At 46.8% G+C, this 21,954-nt stretch overlaps 1 protein-coding gene across 4 annotated transcripts; it reads right to left on the bottom strand.

The window, feature by feature from the left end:
* Positions 1-430: 430 nt before the first annotated feature.
* On the bottom strand, positions 431-19,878 carry LOC116990171 (carcinoembryonic antigen-related cell adhesion molecule 6-like). 4 transcript variants are annotated; one of them, XM_033047709.1, is made up of 7 exons: positions 19,542-19,877; positions 17,811-17,814; positions 16,778-16,912; positions 10,497-10,796; positions 8,541-8,810; positions 4,410-4,505; positions 431-1,192 (listed from the first exon to the last, which is right to left on the bottom strand). In XM_033047709.1, exons 3-7 carry the CDS (start codon positions 16,836-16,838, stop codon positions 1,167-1,169), a joined length of 753 nt encoding a protein of 250 aa, XP_032903600.1. In that variant the 5' UTR covers positions 16,839-16,912; positions 17,811-17,814; positions 19,542-19,877; the 3' UTR covers positions 431-1,166. The 4 variants fall into 4 exon arrangements, with proteins under 4 accessions (XP_032903600.1, XP_032903599.1, XP_032903602.1 ...); XM_033047708.1 differs by having other exon boundaries at positions 16,778-16,919; XM_033047711.1 differs by lacking the exon at positions 4,410-4,505 and having other exon boundaries at positions 16,778-16,919; positions 19,542-19,878.
* Between the last annotated feature and the right edge of the window lie 2,076 nt (positions 19,879-21,954).

Below are 21,954 nucleotides of genomic sequence, written 5' to 3' on the forward strand. Positions count from 1 at the left end.
GTGAACTGCACGAGTTTGGTGGCCTTGCCCCCTGCTTGAAGTGGTAGGAAACTGCACTTGCATTTTGTGGCCTTCCACCCTATTAGAAGTGGTAGGAAACTGCACTTGAATTTGGTGGCCTTGCACCCTGCTTGAAATAGAATTTCAAGGAATAGCCGTGAGTCAACTGCCAGCCCACCAGCCGTGGCTGAGCTGCCAGCACATCAGCCTACGTGACTGCCAGCCCAAGAATCCATTCGGACCACAATGTCCATACTAGCCCTCTGGAAACCAGTCCCTTCAGCCCACAACACCCATACTAGCACTCCAGAAGCACCCTCCGCCCATCACACTGGCCACCAATATTGCAATTAGTGGAGAGGTGGAATATTGCGTTGGGGGACCAGCCCCGTGTGAGCATGGGACCCAACGGGTCCCACATAGTCTAGTAAAATGTAACATTGTCCCTAGTGTGTGTAGGGTGGTGTTAATGTGTGGGGATTGCTGGTAGGTGCGGGCTCGGTGGGCCAAAGGGCCTGTTTCCACACTGTATCTCTAAACTAAACTAAGCTGATCTTGGGTCAATCCACAACTTGCATCTTTTGTTTCTTCTGTGTTTATAACCCATCCTCAAGCCAGATACCGTGCCTTCGTATCTTGTGCAGGAAGGAACTGAAGATGCTGGTTCACATCGAAGATAGACACAAAAGGCTGGAGTAACTCTACAGGACAGGCAGCATCTCTGGGTAGAAGGAATGGGTGACGTTTCGGGGCAAGACCCTAATTCGGATCTAGATGGCCTTGTCGGTCCATCGAGTCTACTCCACCATTCAATCATGGCTAATCTATCTTTCTCTCTCAACCCCATCTTGTGCATCAGGCTTGTAACATCCCTTCTAAAAATGGTCCACCTTCTCTCAGGATCCCCTGTTTCTAGTTGGGCTCATTTCCCCACAGAATGCAATGAAAAGGTTGTTTAAATATCTGCCATATCTTGAACTGCTGCATTACTTAGGGTGAAGCTGTTTCCACAGTGTAGCTTGCCAGATAGCTCCAGGGTCGCAATCGCGCTGTGCTGAATGTATATCGACGTGGACCAACATTGGGACTTCGTGAACTGGAGTGGAACAGAGAGATGGTGATGTTCCAATGTACCTGTTCCTCTTGTCCCAGTGAGTAGAGGGGCTTCATTTATTCAAGAAGGCAGTCCAAGCTGTGGGAATCAGAATATCAGTATTAACTAATGCACAGGTTAAATGTACATGGCCTCAATAAGTCATGGGAGCAGAATTAGGCCATTTGGCCCATCGAGTCTACTCCACCATTCTATCATGGCTGATCTATCTTTCCCTCCTAACCCCATTCTCCTGCCTTTTCCCTATAACCCCTGACACCATTATGAATCAAGAATTTTTTAATTTCCACCTTAAAACTACCCAATGACTTGGCCTCCAGTGCCTTCGTGGCAAGGAATTCCACAGATTCACCACCCTCTCACTAAAGAAATTCCTCCACATCTTCTTTCTAAAGTTATGTATGTCCATTTATTCTGAGGTTATGTCCTCTGGTTGTAGACACTTTCACTGGTGAAAACATCCTCTCCACATTCACTCCATACAGGCCTTTCACTATTCGGTAAGTTTCAATTAGGTCTCCTGTCGTTCTTCTAAATTCCAGCGAGTACAGGCCCAGCACAGTCAAATGCTCATCATATGTTAACCCACTCATTCCTGGGACCTGTGGCGCAGCGGTAGAGTTGCTGCCTTACAGTGCTTGCAGCGCCGGAGACCCGGGTTCGATCCCGACTACGGGGGCTGCTGTTTGTACGGAGTTTGTACGTTCTCCCCATGACCGCGTGCATTTTCTTCATCCCACACTCCAAAGACGTACAGGTATGTAGGTTAATTGGTTTGGAGTATGTGTAAATTGACCCTAGTGTGTATAGGATAGTGTGGGAATCGTGGGTTGGTGCGGACTCGGTGGATAAATGTGAGGTTATCCATTTTGGTGGCAAAAACGGGAAAGCAGACTATTATCTAAATGGTGCCCGATTGGGAAAGGGGGAGATGCAGCGAGACCTGGGTGTCATGGTACACCAGTCATTGAAAGTGGGCATGCAGGTGCAGCAGGCAGTAAAGAAAGCGAACGGTATGTTAGCTTTCATTGCAAAAGGATTTGAGTATAGGAGCAGGGAGGTTCTACTGCAGTTGTACAGGGTCTTGGTGAGACCACACCTGGAGTATTGCGTACAGTTTTGGTCTCCAAATCTGAGGAAGGACATTATTGCCATAGAGGGAGTGCAGAGACGGTTCACCAGACTGATTCCTGGGATGTCAGGACTGTCTTATGAAGAAAGACTGGATAGACTTGGTTTATACTCTCTAGAATTTAGGAGATTGAGAGGGGATCTTATAGAAACTTACAAAATTCTTAAGGGGTTGGACAGGCTAGATGCAGGAAGATTGTTACCGATGTTAGGGAAGTCCAGGACAAGGGGTCACAGCTTAAGGATAAGGGGGAAATCCTTTAAAACCGAGATGAGAAGAACTTTTTTCACACAGAGAGTGGTGAATCTCTGGAACTCTCTGCCACAGAGGGTAGTTGAGGCCAGTTCATTGGCTATATTTAAGAGGGAGTTAGATGTGGCCCTTGTGGCTAAGGGGATCAGGGGGTATGGAGAGAAGGCAGGTACGGGATACTGAGTTGGATGATCAGCCATGATCATATTGAATGGCGGTGCAGGCTCGAAGGGCCGAATGGCCTACTCCTGCACCTAATTTCTATGTTTCTATGTTTCTGCGCTGTATCTCTAAACTAAAAAAACTAAACAGTGCGATCTGACCAGCGTTTTATAAAAGCTCAGCGTTTCATCTTTGTTTTTATATTCTCGTCCTCCTGAAATAAATGCTAACATTGCGCTTGCCTTCCTTACTACTGATTCAACTTACAAATTACCCTTTTGGGAACTGCACCCGCACTCCCAAGTCCCTTTGCACCTCCAATTTATGAATACAATCCCCATTTAGAAAAAAGTCTGCGCCTTTATTTCCACCTGTAAAATGCACGACTGTACACTTTGCTACACAGTTTTCCATCTGTCTTCCAAGATGAGAGGCTCCGAATTCTGCACTCGTTACTTGAAGGTCGAGTCACAGGTAGATAATGTGGTCAAAAAGGCTTTTGGCTCTTTGGCCTTCATCAGTCAAAGTATTGAGTATAGATGTTGGGAGGTCATGTTGCAGTTGCATAAGACTGCATTTAGAATATTGTGTTCTTTTCTGGGTACCATGTTATAGGAAAAATATTGTCAAGCTCGAAAAGGTTCAGAAAAGATTTACGAGGATGTTGCCAGGCCTAGAGGGTGTGAGCTATAGGGAGAGGTTGAGTAGGCTGGGTCTCTATTCCATGGAGCGCAGGAGGATAAGAGGTAATCTTATGGAGGTGTACAAGATCATGAGAGGAATAGATCAGGTAGATGCACAGAGTCTTTTGCCCAGAGTAGGGAAATCGAGGACCAGAGGACATAGGTTCAAGCTGAAGGGGAAAAGATTTATTAGGAATCCAAGGGGTAACTTTTTTACACAAAGGGTGGTGGGTGTATGGAACTAGCTGCTGCAGGAGGTGGTTGAGGCTGGGACGATCCCATTGTTTAAGAAACAGTAGGACAGGTAGATGGATAGAACAGGTTTGGAGGGATATGGACCAAGCGCAGGCAAGTAGGACTAGTGTAGCTGGGACAATGTTGGCCGGTGTGGGAGAGTTGGGCTGAAGGGCCTGTTTCCACACTGTATCACTCTATGACTCTCTATGGCTCCAAGATGCACATTTGAGCAGTGGAGTGAGGCAGTCCAAACACAGACAGATAGTAGAGAATTAACAGTGCATCTCTCTGATCTGCTTATGTTTCCCTGTGAATGAGCTATTATGAATGAATACTTCATTGTCACAGTGAAATTCTTTCATACCTTGCTTACCCACGGTACGGAAATAGTCGCCTTACAAAGTTACAAAGTATCCCACGCCGCGTCCCCCTTTGTTCTTCCCCCTCCCCCCACCTTCCCGTGCCGGGTCCTCCTTTGTTCTTCCACAGCCCCCCCCCCCCCTCCCCCCACCATGGCGGTCCCCCCACACCGGCTCCTCCTGTGTTCTCCCCCTTTCAGAATTTTGTGTCAGAATTAGGCCATTCACCCCAGCAAGTCTACTCTGCCATTCAATCAATCATTCCCTCTTAACACCATTCTCCTGCCTTCTCCCCATAACCCCTGACACGTGTACTAATGAAGAATCTACCTATCTCTTCCTTAGAAAATATCCATTGACATGACCTCCACAGCCGTCTGTGGCAATGAATCCCACAGATTCACCACCCTCGGACTGACTCTACACCACCACATACAAGGACACGGTTTTACCAGAGAATGAATACTCACCATGTACCAACAGAGGGATAAACACGAGAACCACTGTGATCACTACGATAATGGTCAGGAATAATCCAACCCGAGATCTGGGATTGAGTTCATGACCTACAACAAAATAAATCACCTTTGGTTACATCTTGTAAATTTAAATGTCCCTGATGCAGAGAAGACTTCCCTTTGTATGTATCATGTTTTTCATTCAATTCAGTGATATTTTATAGTCGCGTATCTAGGTACAATGAAGTTGTTTGATTTTGGTCCACAATCCGTAATTACACAGCAGACATCTCCTGGGCAATACACAAAGAGTCGCCACATTTCTGGCGCAGACAAAGTTTCAGAAGTTCTCAGTGCAGTCTTATCTACTCGCAGCGGTGAACCAGGGGTGTTGTTGCAGGTGCATGGAGCACGATGCATGGTAGCGCAGTGGTAGAGTTGCTGCTCACAGAGCTTGCAGCGATGGAGACCCGGATTTGATCCTGACTACGGGTGCTGTCTATATGGAGTTTGTACTTTCTCCCCGTGACCTACGTGGGTTTTCTCCAAGATCTTCACTTTCCTCCCAAACTCCAAAGGCGTACAGGTATGTAGATTAATTGGCTTGGTATAAGTGTAAATTGTCCCTAGTGTGTGTGTAGGATAATGTTAATATGCGGGATCGCTGGTCGGTGCAGACTCGGTGGGCAGAAGAGCCTGTTTCCACGCTGTATCTCTAAACCTAACGAAACTAAACCAAACGTGGACAACCCGAGTCTCGCAGAAAACCTGGGTCTCTGACGCTGTAAGCGCTGGAAGGCTGCAACTCTACAGCTGCGCTGCCATGATGCCTTGTTGGACAATTGTTCCTATCTTGCTTCCCCATGATGCATTCTCTTGAGTTATACGGATTAAAAGCCACTTATCTTCCTTATAATTTTCAAAATTTCCTACATCACGTCTGGAGAGATATTTATCCACACAGGGAAAACGGAATGAGAGATCATGTGAATTATAGGAAAGATGTTGTCAAGCTGGAAAGGATACAGTGAAGATTTACAAGGATGTTGACAGGAGTAGAGGGTCTGAGCTATAGGGAGAGGGTGATCAGGCTGGGTCTCTATTCTTTGGAGAGCAGGTGGATGAGGGATGATCTTATAGAGGTGTAAAAAATCATGAGAGGAATAGAGTCTCTTGCCCAGAGCAAGTCAATAAAGGTGAAGGGGAAAAGATTTAAGAGGAATCTGAGTGGTAAATTGTTCACACAAAGGGTGGTGGGTGTTTGGAACAAGCTGCCAGAGGAGGTAGTTGAGGCAGGGACTATCCCAACATTTAAGAGACAGGTGGACAGGTACATGATAGGACATGTTTGGAGGGATATGGAGCAAACGGAGGCACGTGGGAAGAGTGTAGCTGGGACAGGTGGCCAAGTTGGGCCGAAGAGCCTGTTTCCACACTGTATCACTCTATGACTCTAAGAATAAGATAGTCATCCATTTCAATTAGAATTTGGGGGGATGTTATATGTCTGGAGAGTATTAGGAGTGTAGAGTGACATACGCTGATAAGGTCAGGTACCAAGTGTGGAGAGGGGCTCTTGTGTCGCACAAGCATCAACATGGGACAAATGGCCATCATCTGTGCAATAGACATTTACAACTTGGGTTGCACGATAGCGCAGTGGTTGAGTTGCTGCCTTACAGAGCCAGAGACCCCGGGTAAAACAGTTATAATGGGTGACTTCAATCTACATATAGATTGGGTGAATCAAATTGGCAGGAGTGCTGAGGAAGAGGATTTCTTGGAATGTATGCGGGATAGTTTTCTAAACCAACATGTAGAGGAACCAGCGAGAGAGCAGGCTATTCTTGACTGGGTATTGAGTAATGAGGAAGGGTTAGTTAGCAGTCTTGTTGTGCGTGGCCCCTTGGGCAAGAGTGACCATAATGTGATTGAGTTCTTCATTAGGATGGAGAGTGACATTGTTAATTCAGAAACAAGGGTCCTGAACTTAAAGAAAGGTGACTTTAAGGGTATGAGACATGAATTGGCCAAGATAGACTGCCAATTGATTTTTAAAGGGTTGACGGTGGATATGCAATGGAAGGCATTTAAAGACTGCATGGATGAACTACAACAATTGTTCATCCCAGTTTGGCAATAGAATAAATCAGGGAAGGTAGCGCATCCGTGGATAACAAAACAAAATCAGGGATAGTATCAAAACAAATGATGAAGTGTACAAATTAGCCAGAAAAAGCAGCCAACCAGAGGACTGGGAGAAATTCAGAGTCCAGCAGAGGAGGACAAAAGGCTTAATTAGGAATGGAAAAATAGATTATGAAAGAAATCTGGCAAGGAACATAAAAACTGACTGCAAATGTTTTTATAGATATGTGAAGAGGAAAAGATTAGTTTAAAAAAATGTAGGTCCCACAGAAACAGGCAAATTGATCATGGGGAACAGGGAACAGACCAATTGAATGACTACTTTGGTTCTGTCTTCACTAAGGAAGACATAAATAATCTTCCGTAAATAGCAAGGGACCGGGGGTTAAATGAGATGGAGGAACTGAGTGAAATCCAGGTTAGCCGGGAAGTGGTGTTAGGTAAATTGAATGGATTAAAGGCCGATAAATCCCCAGGGCCAGGGGAGAACCAGTGGATGTGTTATATCTGGACTTTCAGAAGGCTTTTGACAAGGTCCCACATAAGAGATTAGTATGCAAACTTAAAGCACACGGTATTGGGGGTTCAGTATTGATGTGGATAGAGAACTGGCTGGCAGACAGGAAGCAAAGAGTAGGAGTAAACGGGTCCTTTTCAGAATGACAGGCAGTGACTAGTGGGGTACCGCAAGGCTCAGTGCTGGGACCCCTGCTATTTACAATATATATTAATTATCTGGATGAGGGAATTGAATGCAACATCTCCAAGTTTGCGGATGACACGAAGCTGGGGGGCAGTGTTAGCTGTGAGGAGGATGCTAGGAGGCTGCAAGGTGACTTGGATAGATTGGGTGAGTGGGCAAATGCATGGCAGATGCAGTATAATGTGGATAAATGTGAGGTTATCCACTTTGGTAGCAAAAACAGGAAAGTAGACTTTTATCTGAATGGTGGTCGATTAGGAAAAGGGGAGATGCAACGAGACCTGGGTGTCATGGTGCACCAGTCATTGAAAGTAGGCATGCAGGTGCAGCAGGCAGTGAAGAAAGCAAATGATATGTTAGCATTCATAGGAAAATGATTTGAGTATAAGAGCAGGGAGGTTCTACTGCAGCTGTACAGGGGCTTGGTGAGCCCACACCTGGAGTATTGCGTACAGTTTTGATCTCCTAATCTGAGGAAAGACATTCTTGCCATAGAGGGAATACAGAGAAGGTTCACCAGACTGATTCCTGGGATGGCAGGACTTTCATATGAAGAAATCCTGGATAGACTGAGAGGGGATCTTATAGAAACTTACAAAATTCTTAAGGGGTTGGACAGGCTAGATGCAGGAAGATTATTCCCGATGTTGGGGAAGTCCACAACTAGGGTTCAGAGTTTAAGGATAAGGGGGAAGGACCGAGATGAGAAAAACATTTTTCACACAGAGAGTGGTGAATCTGTGGAATTCTCTGCCACAGAAGGTAGTTGAGGCCAGTTCATTGGCTATATTTAAGAGGGAGTTAGATGTGGCCTTTGTGGCTAAAGGGATCAGGGGGTATGGAAAGAAGGCAGGGTTGCGATAATGAGTTGGATGATCAGCCATGATCATATTGAATGGCGGTGCAGGCTTGAAGGGCCGAATGGCCTACTCCTGCACCTAGTTTCTATGCTTCTATGTTTGTTCATGACTACGGGTCCTTGTCTGCACGGAGTTTGTATGTTCTCCCCGTGACCAGCGTGGGTTTTCTCCCACACTCCAAATTCGTGGAGCTTTGTACATTAATTGGCTTTGGTATGAAAGTAAATTGTCCCTCATGTGTAGGATAGTGTAATGCCCCTGTCCCACTTAGGAAACCTGAACGGAAACCTCTGGAGACTTTGTGCCACAACCAAGGTTTCCGTGCGGTTCCCGGAGGTTTTTGTCAGTCTCCCTACCTGCAACCTCCGGCAACCACCTGCAAACTTGTGTCACATAAACAATGGACATTTGCCAATACCGTGACAGACTTACCCTCGATGACCAGCTGGTAGGTGCTGTTGGTTCGACTGACTTGGTTTTCCATGCTGCATGTGTAATAGCCAGAGTCTGATTTCTCTGCGTTCCAAATGGTAAACGTTACATTCCCATCTGACAGGGACTGCCGTGGGCAAACTGGGAGGACAACTTCTTCTCTGCTCCACAGAATGGAAGCCGCTCTCCCTCTCTGCACCGTGCAGTTCAGCACAGCCGTGTGGTTCTCAGGGTGGTTTTCACAGGAGATGGATGGTGTGGAGAGAGGATCTGGAGAACAACAGAGTCAATGAGCCAAGACACAAACGCCCTTTTTTAGACCTCAAGTATACAAAAGTAATTCCAGATTTATGAAAGGGATCTACAAGAGTCGCTGCCTCAAAATGACAGCCATCATCATCAGAGACCCACAACACCCAAACCACGCTCCTTTGCCTTCTGAAGAGGTAGAGGTGTTGGCCTGCTTTCTTGGTCATTGCTGCGATATGGGTGGTCCAGGATGAGACACTGGTGATGTTTACTCCTCCAAACTTAAAATGTTCAACTATCTCTACTTTGGCCCCATAATTGCATACTGGGGAATGTGAACCAATCCCTTTCTGAGGTCGATCACTACCTCCAAGGTTGTTGTCTTGATACCAGGTCACGATGTTCTCACCCCCATCACCCCCACACCCTATTTAGGACAATGCCCTCTAAGTTAGGTGGACACTTCACAAACATCTTCCCACAATATAATGATTCACATTTCTCAGCCACCATCTGCCCTCAGCCGGATCACATACTGCCCGCAACTGGACTGCCAGCGACCTTGGCCTGTTGAGGTTAATCCTTGGCTGCATTCATAGTTTAAATCCTAAATGCCATTTTGGATCGTCGGGGTCACCAGTATGGTGGCCAAATAAGCCAAGTGTGGTGAAACAAAGAGATATTTATTTACAAAAGCAAAGACAACAACACATACACGAAAGGGAGAAGGTTGACCAGGGGTTCATTATATATACCAGGGCACATGACATCTCCTTCCCGCCAAACCCAGTCATGTGGCCCTACCCCCGACTGCCGAAGGTTGGCACAGTAAGTGGCCTAACCACCGGGTGGCACCACAACCTGTTCAAAAAGAAAATCCTCACCTGCACTTTCTACCATGGAGTAGAAACGGTCAAATAAGTAGTGAAGATAGACACAAAGTGCTGGAATGGTTCAGCGGGTCAGACAGCATCTCTATCCGGATGCATCACAGCTTGGTTTGGGAACAGCTACATCCAAGAATGCAGGCAAATTGTGATCGCAGCCCAGACCATCACACAAACCAACCTCCCTTCCATTGACTCCATTGAAACATCATGCTGCCGCGGCAAGGCCAGCAGCAGAATCAAGGATGAGTTGCACCCTGAGAACAGTCCCTCTTCTCCCCTCTCCCATCGGGAAAAAGGTACAGAAGTGTGAAAACGCACACCTCCAGATTCAGGGACAGTTTCTTCCCAGCTGTTATCAGGCAACGGAATCATCCTACCACAACCAGAGAGCAGTCCTGAACTACTATCTACCTCATTGGTGACCCTCGGACTATCCTTGATCGGACTTTAGTGGCTTTACCTTGCACTAAACATTATTCCTTTATCATGTATTACACTGTGAATGGCTGGATTGTAATCATGTATTGTCTTTCCACTGACTGGTAGGCATGCAACAAAAGCTTTTCACTGTACCTCAGTACACGTGACAATAAACTAAACTGAACTGAAATGGATGCTGAGTTGGTGTGAGGAAAGAGGACAAAATTGAGAGTGGGAATGCGTGTTGGAGAGAAAGCAAGGAATACCCACAGATATTTGGGATCAAGTACAAATATTTATTACATTTTGTTTCTCCAAGAAATCATGCTTGGAAAATGTCGACTCAGCACAGTGTCACCATTTCATTTAAATAATTACAAACCCTCCGGTTACTTACCAATGACTCCAAGAGTTAGAATTCTGGTCCTGTGTGGGTCTAAGTCCACCGTCATTTTATAGTGGCCACTGTCTGCTTTACCAACATCTTTTAATTGAAAGGATCCATCTGATATGTTAACTTTAATTCGATTCTTGTACTTTTCATATATGATGGTTTTTCCGTCATAAACTTCAGTAATGGGGAGATTTCGGCTGGAAACGGAGAAGTCCCAGTTCAAACTGTTGAATTTATTATCAGTTCCGGGGAATGGAATAGTGGAGCCTGTGGCAGCCAGCATCCTGTCTCTTGTCCACTGAGCTGCAAAACAATGAATTAATACAAACAGTATCACACCTGAGATATGTAGGAAGGAACTGCAGATGCTGGTTTAAACTGAAGATTGACACAAAAAGCTGGAGTAACTCAGCGAGTGAGACAGCATCTCTGGAGAAAAGGAATAGGTGACATTTCGGGTCGAGGCCCTTCTTTGATCCCTGGGATGGCGGGGTTGATCCCTGGGATGGCGGGACTGTCATATGAGGAACGATTAAACAGACTAGGCTTGTATTCACTGGAGTTTAGAAGGATGAGGGGGCATCTTATGGAAACATATAAAATTATAAAAGGACTGGACAAGCTAGATGCAGGAAAAATGTTCCCAATGTTGAGCGAGTACAGAACCAGCGCCCACGGTCTTAGAATAAATGGCAGGTCGTTTAAGACTGAGGTGAAAACATTTTTTTTTCACCCAGAGAGCTGTGAATTTATGGAATTCCCTGCCACAGAGGGCAGTGGAGGCCAAATCACTGGATGGATTTAAGAGAGAGTTAGATAGAGCTCTAGGGGCTAGTGGAGTCAAGGGATATGGGGAGAAGGCAGGCACGGGTTATTGATAGGGGACGATCAGCCATGATCACAATGAATGGCGGTGCTGGCTCGAAGGGCCGAATGGCCTCCTCCTGCATCTATTTTCTATGTTTCTATGTTTCAAACTCCTGAAGACTCCAGAGTCTGAAGAAGGGTCTCGACCCGAAACATCACCTATTCCTTTTCCCCAGAGATGCAGTCTGAGCCGTTGAGTTACTCCAGGTTTTTGTGCCACATCTGAGATAGATGAACACACACACGTAGATATTCAGTGTTTACCTTAGCTACCACACAGTACTAACAGTAAAGAAAGTGTATAGTATGCTTCCACATTGGTTGGGGCATTGAGTATAAGAATCGAGAAGTCAGCTTGCAGCTTTATAAAACCATTTGAGTATTTAATGCAGTTCTAGTCGCACCTTGCACAGGAAGATTATGGACGTTTTCGAGAGATTTACCACAATGGTGCCCGGATTAGAGAGTATTAGCTATGAGACGAGATTGGACAAACTTAGATTATTTTTGACGGCTCGTCAGAGGTTAAGGAGAGACCCAATTGAAGTATCTAAAGTAGGAAGAGTCATTGATAGGGTCGACAGTCAGAACTTTTATCCCCCAGCATGGAAATGTCAAAGACTAGAGGACATAGATTTAAGGTGGGGGGGGGGCAAAGTCAAAAAGAGGCTTGACCAAGTGGGACCGTTGGGTCCCGTCCCTTCAACGTGTGGTTGTGGGGGAGGGGGCGGGGGGGGGGGAACGGCATGCGGCTTCACAAACACACACTGATCACTCCCCGCCCCATGCACACACACATTAACCAACCCCTCACGCACACACTAACCACCCCCCTTTGTATCATATTAATATTATTAATTTGCTTATTTTACCCCATCCCCCGCCCTATCCCCTCACACATAGCCTGCAACTCGCAGGCACGGCTAGAGAGGGAGAGGGAGGGGGTAGAGAGAGCGAAGGCAGAGGCAGGCAGATGGCAGAGGGCTGAGGGCAGCAGGAAGAGGACAGAGGGCAGAGGGTAGAGGGCAGCAGGAAGAGGCAGCGGGCAGAGGCAGCGGGCAGATGCAGAAGACAAGGGCAGAGGACAGAGGTAGAGGCAGTGTGTGAGGCAGCGGGGTAGAGGCAGCAGGCAGAGGCGGTGGGGTAGATGCAGTGGGCACAGGCAGTGGGCACAGGCAGCGGGCATAGAGGCAGCAGGCAGAGGCAGAGGCAGAGGCACAGGCAGTGGTTGCAGGGGAGGGAGGGGGCTGGGGGGGGGGGGGGGGCGGCATGTGGCATCACACACTAATTGGATTTTGGAAATCATAAGGAAAATTTCTACCAGAAGATGTAAAAATGTAACTGCTATTGTAACGTCAACAGGTGGGCAGCGGTCATATTTTTTAAAAAGGTCAGATTAGTCAACAATTTTAATAAAAAAGTCAGGAAAATAATGTGCCAAATATACAGAGGAGTGGATTTCTAAAATCACAAGTAAAATCTCTTCTGAAATATGTAAACATTTTCCCGTTTTGGCATCTGGTTTTCGAGGAAATATGTTTCAAAGGCAAAATGACACACACATCCACACATCCCCCTGCACACACACAGTTTTAAAAGTATACTAGACCAAGTGCAGAACCGCTGAGTCTGTTCCCCCAATGCGCGGTTGGGGGGTAATGGTGTAGAGTGGGGGTGAGAGGGGGGTAGGGGGAGACGGGGTGGGGAGAGTGGGGGAGGGGAGTGGGGGAGAGGAGGGGATTTGGGGGGGAGGGGAAGAGAGGGGGAGAGAGAGGGGGGAGGGAAGGATGTGGGGAGAGAGGAGGGGGGAGAGATGAGGGGGAGAGATGAGGGGGAGAGATGAGGGGGAGAGAAGAGGGGGAGTTGGGAGAGAGGGGGGGAGGGAGGGGGTAGAGGGGAGGGGAGAGGAGGTTGGTGGAGGGGAGAGTGGGTTGGAGGAGGGGAGAGTGGGTTGGAGGAGGGGAGAGGGGGTTGGAGGAGGAGAAAGGAGGTTGGAGGAGGAGAAAGGAGGTTGGAGGAGGGGAGAGGGGGTTGGAGTAGGGGAGAGGGGGTTGGAGTAGGGGAGAGGGGGGTTGGATGGTGGTAGGAGGAGGGGAGTGGAGGGGAGAGGTGGGGGGGGCAGACAGGGAGGGGGGGCAGACAGGGAGGGAGGGCAGAGGGGGGAGGGGGAAGAGGGAAAGAGGGAGAGGGGGGAAGAGGAAGAGGGGGAAGGGGGGGAGAGGGAGGGGAGTAGAGGGGAAGGGGAGAGGGTCCCGTCCATTCAACACGCGGTTGCGGGGGGGGGGGGGGAGGTTGCGGCGTCACACACACACTAACCACCCCCCCCCCCCACACACACACACCACACACACACCACACACCACACACACACACACCAAACACACACACACACTAACCACCCCCCCAACACACACACGCACACTCACACACACACACACACACACACACACACACACACACACACACACACACACACACACTAACCACCCCCCAACACACACACACACGCACACTAACACACACACACACACACACACACACACACACGCACACACACACACACACACACACACACACACACTCACACACACACACACACGATGTGTGGGGCATGGTTTTTGACAACACCCTCTCCCCCAGAGTTAAAAAGACAAAGGAGCTAGTTATTGACTTGAGTGTCAATATGGTGGAGTACATGCCCAACCAGCATCAATGGTGGTGAAGTGGAAATGATTGAAACATCAATTTCCTTGGTGTAAAGGGCAGCACAGTGGCACGGTGGTGGATTTGCTGCCTTACAGCACCAGAGACCCGGGTAGGATCCTGACTATGGATGCTGTCTGTACGGCGCTTGTACATTCTCTCCATGGGATTTTTCCAAGATCTTCAGTTTCCCCTCACACTCAAAAGACGTGCAGGTTTGTGGGTTAATTGGCTTGGTATAAATGTAAATTGTCCCTAGTTTGTATCGGAAAGTGTTAATGCGAGGGGATCGCTGGTCAGTGTGGACTCAATGGGCCGAAGGGCCTGTTTCCGTGCTGTATCTCTAAACTAAACTAAAACTAAATATCTCCACCAATTTTTCCTGGAGTAACCAACCACATTGAAGTTGTAGATTTTGATTAAAAATGAAAATTACATTTGAAGATGGAAGAACAAAGTAGCACATCATCACCTCCACTTGTTTAAGAGACAAAGAACAAGTTCAGTCTATCTCCAATAACTCTTATCAATATTTACAGATGCACAGTAAAAATATACTATCAGGTAGTAAATTCAAATTTTTAATCTCTCGGACATCGGCAGCTGAGGGAATACCTGACAGACGTTTGTAAAATTGTGAAAAGTGTCCCATAATGTTTGGGACAAAGAGCCATCATTTATTTATTTGCCTCTGTGCTCCACAATTAGATATTTGTAATTTTAAAAAAATCACATGTGGTTAAAGTGCACATTGTCAGTTGGCCTTATAGGACAATCTCTACTATAATCCCCACTATAATTGGCACCTTCTTACTATCTTGAGTGGGGGTTGGGGTAAAAACTTAATTGGGGTCATCAGGTGGGCACCCTCCTTCCTTGGTGTTTCATTGATAGGCCCACGACACCTCCAGAGAGCTCAACAGCAACACATGGCCTCCCAGGTGCGCTCCCCTCCGTTTTACCCCTCTTGCTGGTCATTTTGCAGCCCAGTTGGAATCCTTTCTCTTAAGCCACAGCAGTTGCTGCTTCGCTCGGCAGCGACTTAATAAAGACTATTTTGGTTTCACCATGTAGAAATTACAGCAGTGTTTATACATAGTCCCCCCATTTCAGGACACCATAATGTTTGGGACACAGCAATGTCATGCAAATGAAAGTAGTCATGTTTAGTATTTTGTTGCATATCCTTTACATGCAATGACTGCTTGAAGTCTGCGATTCATGGACATCACCAGTTGCTGGGTGGCTTCTCTTCCAGGCTTGTATTGCAGCCATCTTTAGCTTATGCTTGTTTTGGGGGCTAGACCCCTTCAGTTTTCTCCTCAGTATATAAAAGGCTGCTCAATTGGGTTCAGATCGGGTGGTTGACTTGACCACTCAAGAATTAACCATATTTTAGCTTTGAAAAACTCCTTTGTTGAGGCATTTGTTTGAACATGAACATATAGGATGTGTCTGTACACTTCAGAATTCATTATGCTACCACCATCAGCAGTTGTATTATCAATGAAGATAAGTGAGCCAGTTCTTTCACCAGCCATAACAGCCCCGCAACCATGTTTCACAGATGAGGTGGTATGCTTTGGATCTTGGGCAGTTCCTTATCTCTTCCATACTTTGCTCTTGCCATCACTAAGTCAATCTTCGTCTCATCTGTCCACAAAACCTTTTTCCCAGAACTGTGGTTACTCTTTTCAGTACTTCTTGGCAAATTGCAACCTGGCCATTCAAATTTTGCAGATGACCAGTGGTTTACATCATGAAGTGTAGCCTCTATTTCTGTTCATGAAGTCTTCTGCGGACAGTGGTCATTGACAAATCCACACCCGACTCCCGAAGAGTGTTTCTGATCTGTCGGACTGGGTTGTGGGGATTTTTCTTTAATATACACAGGATTCTTCTGTCATCAGCTGTGGAGGTCTTCCTTGGCCTGCCAGTCCCTTTGCGATTAGTAAGCTCACCAGTGCTCTCTTTCTTCATAATGATGTTCCAAACAGTTGATTTTGGTAAGTCCACGGTTTGCCTGATTTCTCTAACAGTTTTTTTCTTGTTTCTCAGTCTCATAATGGCTTCTTTGACTTTCATTGGCACAACGTTGGGCCTAATTTTGATAAACAGGAATAAAAGTTTCCAAAGGTGATGGAAAAAATGGAGGAAAGACTAGATGCTGAGAGCTCTCTTATACCTGCATTAAGGAGGCATTTAAACCCACCTGAGCAATTACAAACTACTGTGAAGCCATGCGTCCCAAACATTATGGTGCCCTGAAATGGGTGGACTGTATAAACACAGCTGTAATTTCTCTGTGGCTATCAAATTGTCCAACTCTTTCCCCTTCTGTCATAGGGTAGACTGACTCTCCTCCCACCCCCAATCTTGCCACATCCCCAATCCTTTCCACTCGTCACTTTAATTTCATGTATCTTGTAAACACATGACTGATGGCAAACCAATTTCCCTCCTGGGATAAATAAATTTCTATTGTATCTTATCGTAGAGGACTGAGTGTGAAGGTCAGATGGGGGAAGTTTCACGAAGAAAGGATTAGTTTAATTTGGGATCATGTTTGACACAGACATCAGGTCCTAACATCAAGGACCTGTTCCTATGCTCTACTGTTCAATTTAGAATTATATTTCTACTGATGCATTTTCTATTTTTCCCCAACTTGAACAGTCTTGAGCCAGATTGCAGAGACTCAGAAGTAATTTTACCTGAAATTCTGTTGCTGAGAAGTTGCAGAAGGCAGAGGATAGAGCAGCCGAAGGTTATCATTATGTAGAGGAGCTGGTGCTGTCAGCTTATTCAAATAACGGAATAGGGTCATGAAGGTAGCCTGGTAACTTCATCTGAAAACTGAGAGAAGGAAAAGGAGCAATATATCACATTATAATTTATATTTAGATGAGGGGAACTCAGAGGGTCGGGCATATGTGGAAAGAATGGGGAGATTATGTTTTGGGCTGGACTGTTTTATTGATGAGGGCAGTGTTGCTGATATGATTTACATGGGCTTCTGCAAGGCCTTCAACAAGGAAGACTGGTTGAAAAGATAAGAGCCCATAAGATACGACAAGTCCTCATTTTCAATCAAAATTCTAGTTCGGTAAAGGAGACAAAGGATAAATGTGGAGATTGTGGAGATGTGCAAATGTGGAGAAAGGATTACATCTCCATCTGCATTAACTCAGCAAATTGACAATATCTGGGGAGTGGGTGTTTATGCTGTTAGGCCATTTGATTATTTGCCAAAATATATGCTTAATGATAGAAAAGTTACTTCTCCACACACCACTCATAAGTCTGGAGATTTTTCTAATAATAAATTTAGTTTCAGAAGCGTTTTCATTTTCAAAATTGTCAATTTGCTGAGGTTGATTATGCCCAATTAACAGCTAACAATTATGCCATTCCTTGTCTTGCATCTGAGTAAAATGTAATTCAAAACCCACATATGGTCTGCGATGTTTTTAACGATAAATTTAGCTTCAGAAGCGTTTTCTCTTTGCATGTAAAATCCCACTTGAGACCAATGGGCGATTTAAAATGTTTACAGCCAGATTTATCACTTCTGAAACTTTTTAGATACCAAAGGAATCAAGAAAAAACACAAATAATGCCTTACTTTGGTGAAATGCAGCGAGCAAACGTGATCATTCCCAACATTTTCAATCTTGATATCTGCACGACCAATGTTCGCCAAACACTTTAGCTGTTGCTGTCCCTTCAGCTCTCGCTTCTCTCTACCGTCATTTCTCCTCACTTTTGGAAATCTGAAGTATGATAAATGCCTCTCATGGTTACCCTGATTTACAATTATTCACAGTGCAAAATTTACAATTTCTGTGTTTTTGAACAGGTAAGAAAGTACTGTATTAACAGTGTATGTCAAGGGCTGCCATGTCCTCCACATGGAATGAGCTGCGCTGTGCATCACGCCCTTTGACACGATGATCTTACGTGCAACCCCCCTATAGGGAGAGGTTGAGCAGGCTGGGACTCTATTCCTTGGAGAGCAGGAGGATGAGGGGTGATCTTGTAGAGGTAAAAATTATGAGGAATAGATTGGGTTGATGTGCAAAGTATCTTGCCCAGAGTTGGTGAATCGAGGCCCGGAGGACATAGGTTTAAGAAGAAGGGCGAAAGATTTCATAGGAATCTGCGGGGAAACATTTTCACACAAAGGGTGGTGGGTGTATGGAACAAGCTGCCAGAGGAGGTAGTTGAGTAAGGGTTTATCCCAACGTTTAAGAAACGGTTTAGACAGGTACATAAATAGGACAGGTTTAGAGCGATATGGGCCAAACACAGGCAGGTGGGACTGGTGTAGCTGACCAGTGTGGGCAAGATACTGTGAAGGGCCTGTTTACACACTGTATCGCTCTATGACTATGACCAAGATGTTCCATCTACTCCAGTCCCATCTGCCTGCATTTCGCCCTGTCTGAACCTGTCCTATCCATGTACAAGTCCCAATGTATTTTAAATGTTGTTAACGTACCTCAGTTTACAAACAAAAGAATATAATATGATGCAGAATGCAGGGCTGTAGAACACACTCTGCTGACTGGGACTAAGAACCCTATACCCCCTCCCTCTACTCCGTCCAAGGACCTCGACAGTCTTTTCAAGTGAGGCAGAGGTTCACTTGCACCTCCTCCAACCTCATCTACTGTATCCGTTATTCCAGGTGTGGACTCCTATATATCGGCGAGACCAAGCGCAGGCTCGGCGATCGTTTATCTCCCGGTTGCCTGCCCATCCCATTCCCACACTCCTCCATTGTCAGAGTGAGGCCCAGCGCTAATTAGTGGAACAGCACCTCATATTTCACTTGGGCAGCTTACACCACAGCGGTTTGATCATTGACTTAACTAACAAGTAAGCGTTGTATTCCCTCTCCCTCCACCCCTCTCTCTTCCCAGTTCTCAGACCGGTCTGACTGACATTTTATCTGTTTGCTTTGTTGTCAGCTGCTCCAAGCTGACAATGATATGTTTTACATTTTCTTGTTCTGCATCTCTATTGACGTCTTATTTTACCCTTCCATATCTCTGTGTTTCCCTCTCCCCGACCCCCAGCGTGAAGAAGGGTCTCGACCCGAAATCTCACCCATTCCTTCTCTCCAGACACGCTCCCTGTCCCGCGGAGCGGCCCCTGCATTTTGTGTCTCTCTTCTGAGCACAGTGGAGACGTTTAACAGCCTAAACTGGTGTTAAGGAAGGAACACAATGAACAAAGGGCGAGACCACGATTACTTGAACACAGGAGAATTTTAAAGTTGAGATTTTGCTCGGTTTGGCCAATCCGTGATGTTTATGGGTTAACAGGAAAGAAGGAGAGTATGACGACATATTGCCAACGCCTGCTCCAAAATAGGAATTAAACAGAAACACGTGAAAACAGCGCGATGGTTAACACAACAACATTTGTGAAACCACTGTCAGAAGGGCGTTAAACACACTTTCCCTATCCTCAGGGGGTAAAATTCAATTACGTTTTGCATTTGTTAAACGCTGAACTATTAAAGATTGATGATAAAAGCCGTTTACAGAACTCACACTACGACATCTGATTCCCAAACAACAAAACTCTCCACGATATTTGTTCACCAGATTCGATGCCTCTGGAGTCTTGGTCGCTGCTTGGTCGTTACACCGGGTTGTCCAGCTCGCTGGCGAGGAAGTCTAGTCCGTGAGATCGAGTTGGACGGGTGCCCGGCCAGTAAAAGCAGATCGCCACTTGAAATATCCAGCCCCCCGGCGACAGGAGACGGACCGCTGCTCGAATGTGAAGTTTATCCAGATATCAGATCCCAGCGCCACCGCTCGGCGGTACATAGAAACATAGAAACATAGAAACATAGAAAGTAGGTGCGAGAGTAGACCACCAGGTCCGTCGAGCCCGCACCGCCATTCGCTCATGGCTGAACACTAAACAGACACACTTACCCACAAACAGTAGACACAGAACACAAGACACTACCCTCCCCTTTATACCGCTATCACCCCTCTCCACCCCAAGAACCGCGTGATCTCCTGGGGGAGGCAAAAAAACCGGATAAAAACCCAGGTCCAATTCGGGAAAAAAATCCGGGAAATTCCTCTCCGACCCCAATCCAGGCGATCGACACTTGTCCAGGAGATCACTCAGGTCTTACTATACTAACCATACCTAGGTCCATATCCCTGCCCTCTCCCCGTAGCCCCTTATCCCCTTGGCAGCTAAAAAACCATCTATTTTAGACTTAAATATATTTAACGTTTCTGCTTCCACTGCTCCCTGGGGCAGTGAATTCCATAAATTAACCACCCTCTGGGTGAAGAAGTTCTTCCTCATCTCAGTTTTAAAAGAGCCCCCCCTTATTCTGCAACTATGTCCCCTAGTTCTAGTTTCCCCGATCATTGGGAACATCCTCGGTGCATCCACCCGATCAAGGCCCCTCACGATCTTATATGTTTCAATGAGATCGCCTCTCATTCTTCTAAACTCCAAAGAGTAGAGTTCCAGCCTACTTAACCTTTCCTCATATGTCAGTCCCCAGGAAATAGGCAACGTTTCCGCCCGAAACCCTTCTTCAGACTGATGAGGCCGCATTCAGCCTGAAGAAGGGTTTCGGCCCGAAACGTTGCCTATTTCCTTCGCTCCATAGATGCTGCCTCACCCGCTGAGTTTCTCCAGCTTTTTTGTGTACCTCTAACTTAAATCGAATCGTCTAGAAGGTTCAAATGGAATAGTTAGGAGGTCATGTCGCAGTTGTAGAAGAAATACGTTGGTGAGGCCGCATTTAGAGTATTGTGTTCAGTTCTGGGCACCATGTTACAGGAATAATGTTGTCAAGCTGGAAATGGTACAGAGAACATTTATTGCGATGTTGCCAGGACTAGAGGGTCTGAGCTATAGGTTGTGTAGGCTGGGACTCTATCCCTTGGAGCGCAGGAGGATGAGTATTGATCTTATAGAGGTGTATAAAATCATGAGAGGAATAGAGTCTCTTGCCCAGAGTAGATGACTCAAAGACCACAGGATTTAGGTTTAAGGTTAAGGGGGAAAGATTTAATAGTAATCTGAGGCGTAACTTTTTCACACAAAATGTGGTTGGTGGGTAGAACAAGCTGCCAGAGGAGGTAGTTGCAGCAGGGACTATCCCAACGTTTAAGATACAGTTAGACCGGTGCATGGGTAGGACAGGTTTGGAGGAATATGGACCAAACCCAGGCAGGTGGGACTAGTGTTGCTGGGCATATTGGCCTGTATCTAAGTTGGGCTGAAGGGCCTGTTTTCATGCTGCATCAATCTATGATTCTGCATGGCCGTCCGAAGGGGGGGGGGGGGGGGGTGCGTTGGGTGTGACCACACCCCCCTTTATCCCCCCCAGAGTAAGAAAAAAAAATGAAGGAAAAAAATCAGCGTTTCCACTTTGGAAACGGCCAGTTCTCCGTTCTCCCGTCGCCAGGCGGGAGTGGCTGAATCTGAACCCAGCGGTTGTAACCCCAACGCCAGACGCTGCTGCGGCGGGGCCCGCTCCCCTCACCTCCCCCCGCCGCCGGGACCTAAGCCATCGACCGCCCACACCACCCCCGCTGGGCCCACGCCACCCCCACTGGGCCCACGCCACCCCCACTGGGCCCACGCCACCCCCACTGGGCCCACGCCACCCCCACTGGGCCCACGCCACCCCCACTGGGCCCACGCCACCCCCACTGGGCCCACGCCACCCCCACTGGGCCCACGCCACCCCCACTGGGCCCACGCCACCCCCACTGGGCCCACGCCACCCCCACTGGGAGGAGATTGATAGATTCTTGATTAATACGGGTGTCGGAGGTAATGGGACAAGGCAGTAGAATGGGTTTGAGAGTGAAAGATCTCCCAACTTCTATACTCAATA

The sequence above is a fragment of the Amblyraja radiata genome, chromosome 30 (assembly GCF_010909765.2).
Source record: "Amblyraja radiata isolate CabotCenter1 chromosome 30, sAmbRad1.1.pri, whole genome shotgun sequence".
In the NCBI taxonomy this organism is placed as follows: Eukaryota; Metazoa; Chordata; class Chondrichthyes; order Rajiformes; family Rajidae; genus Amblyraja; species Amblyraja radiata.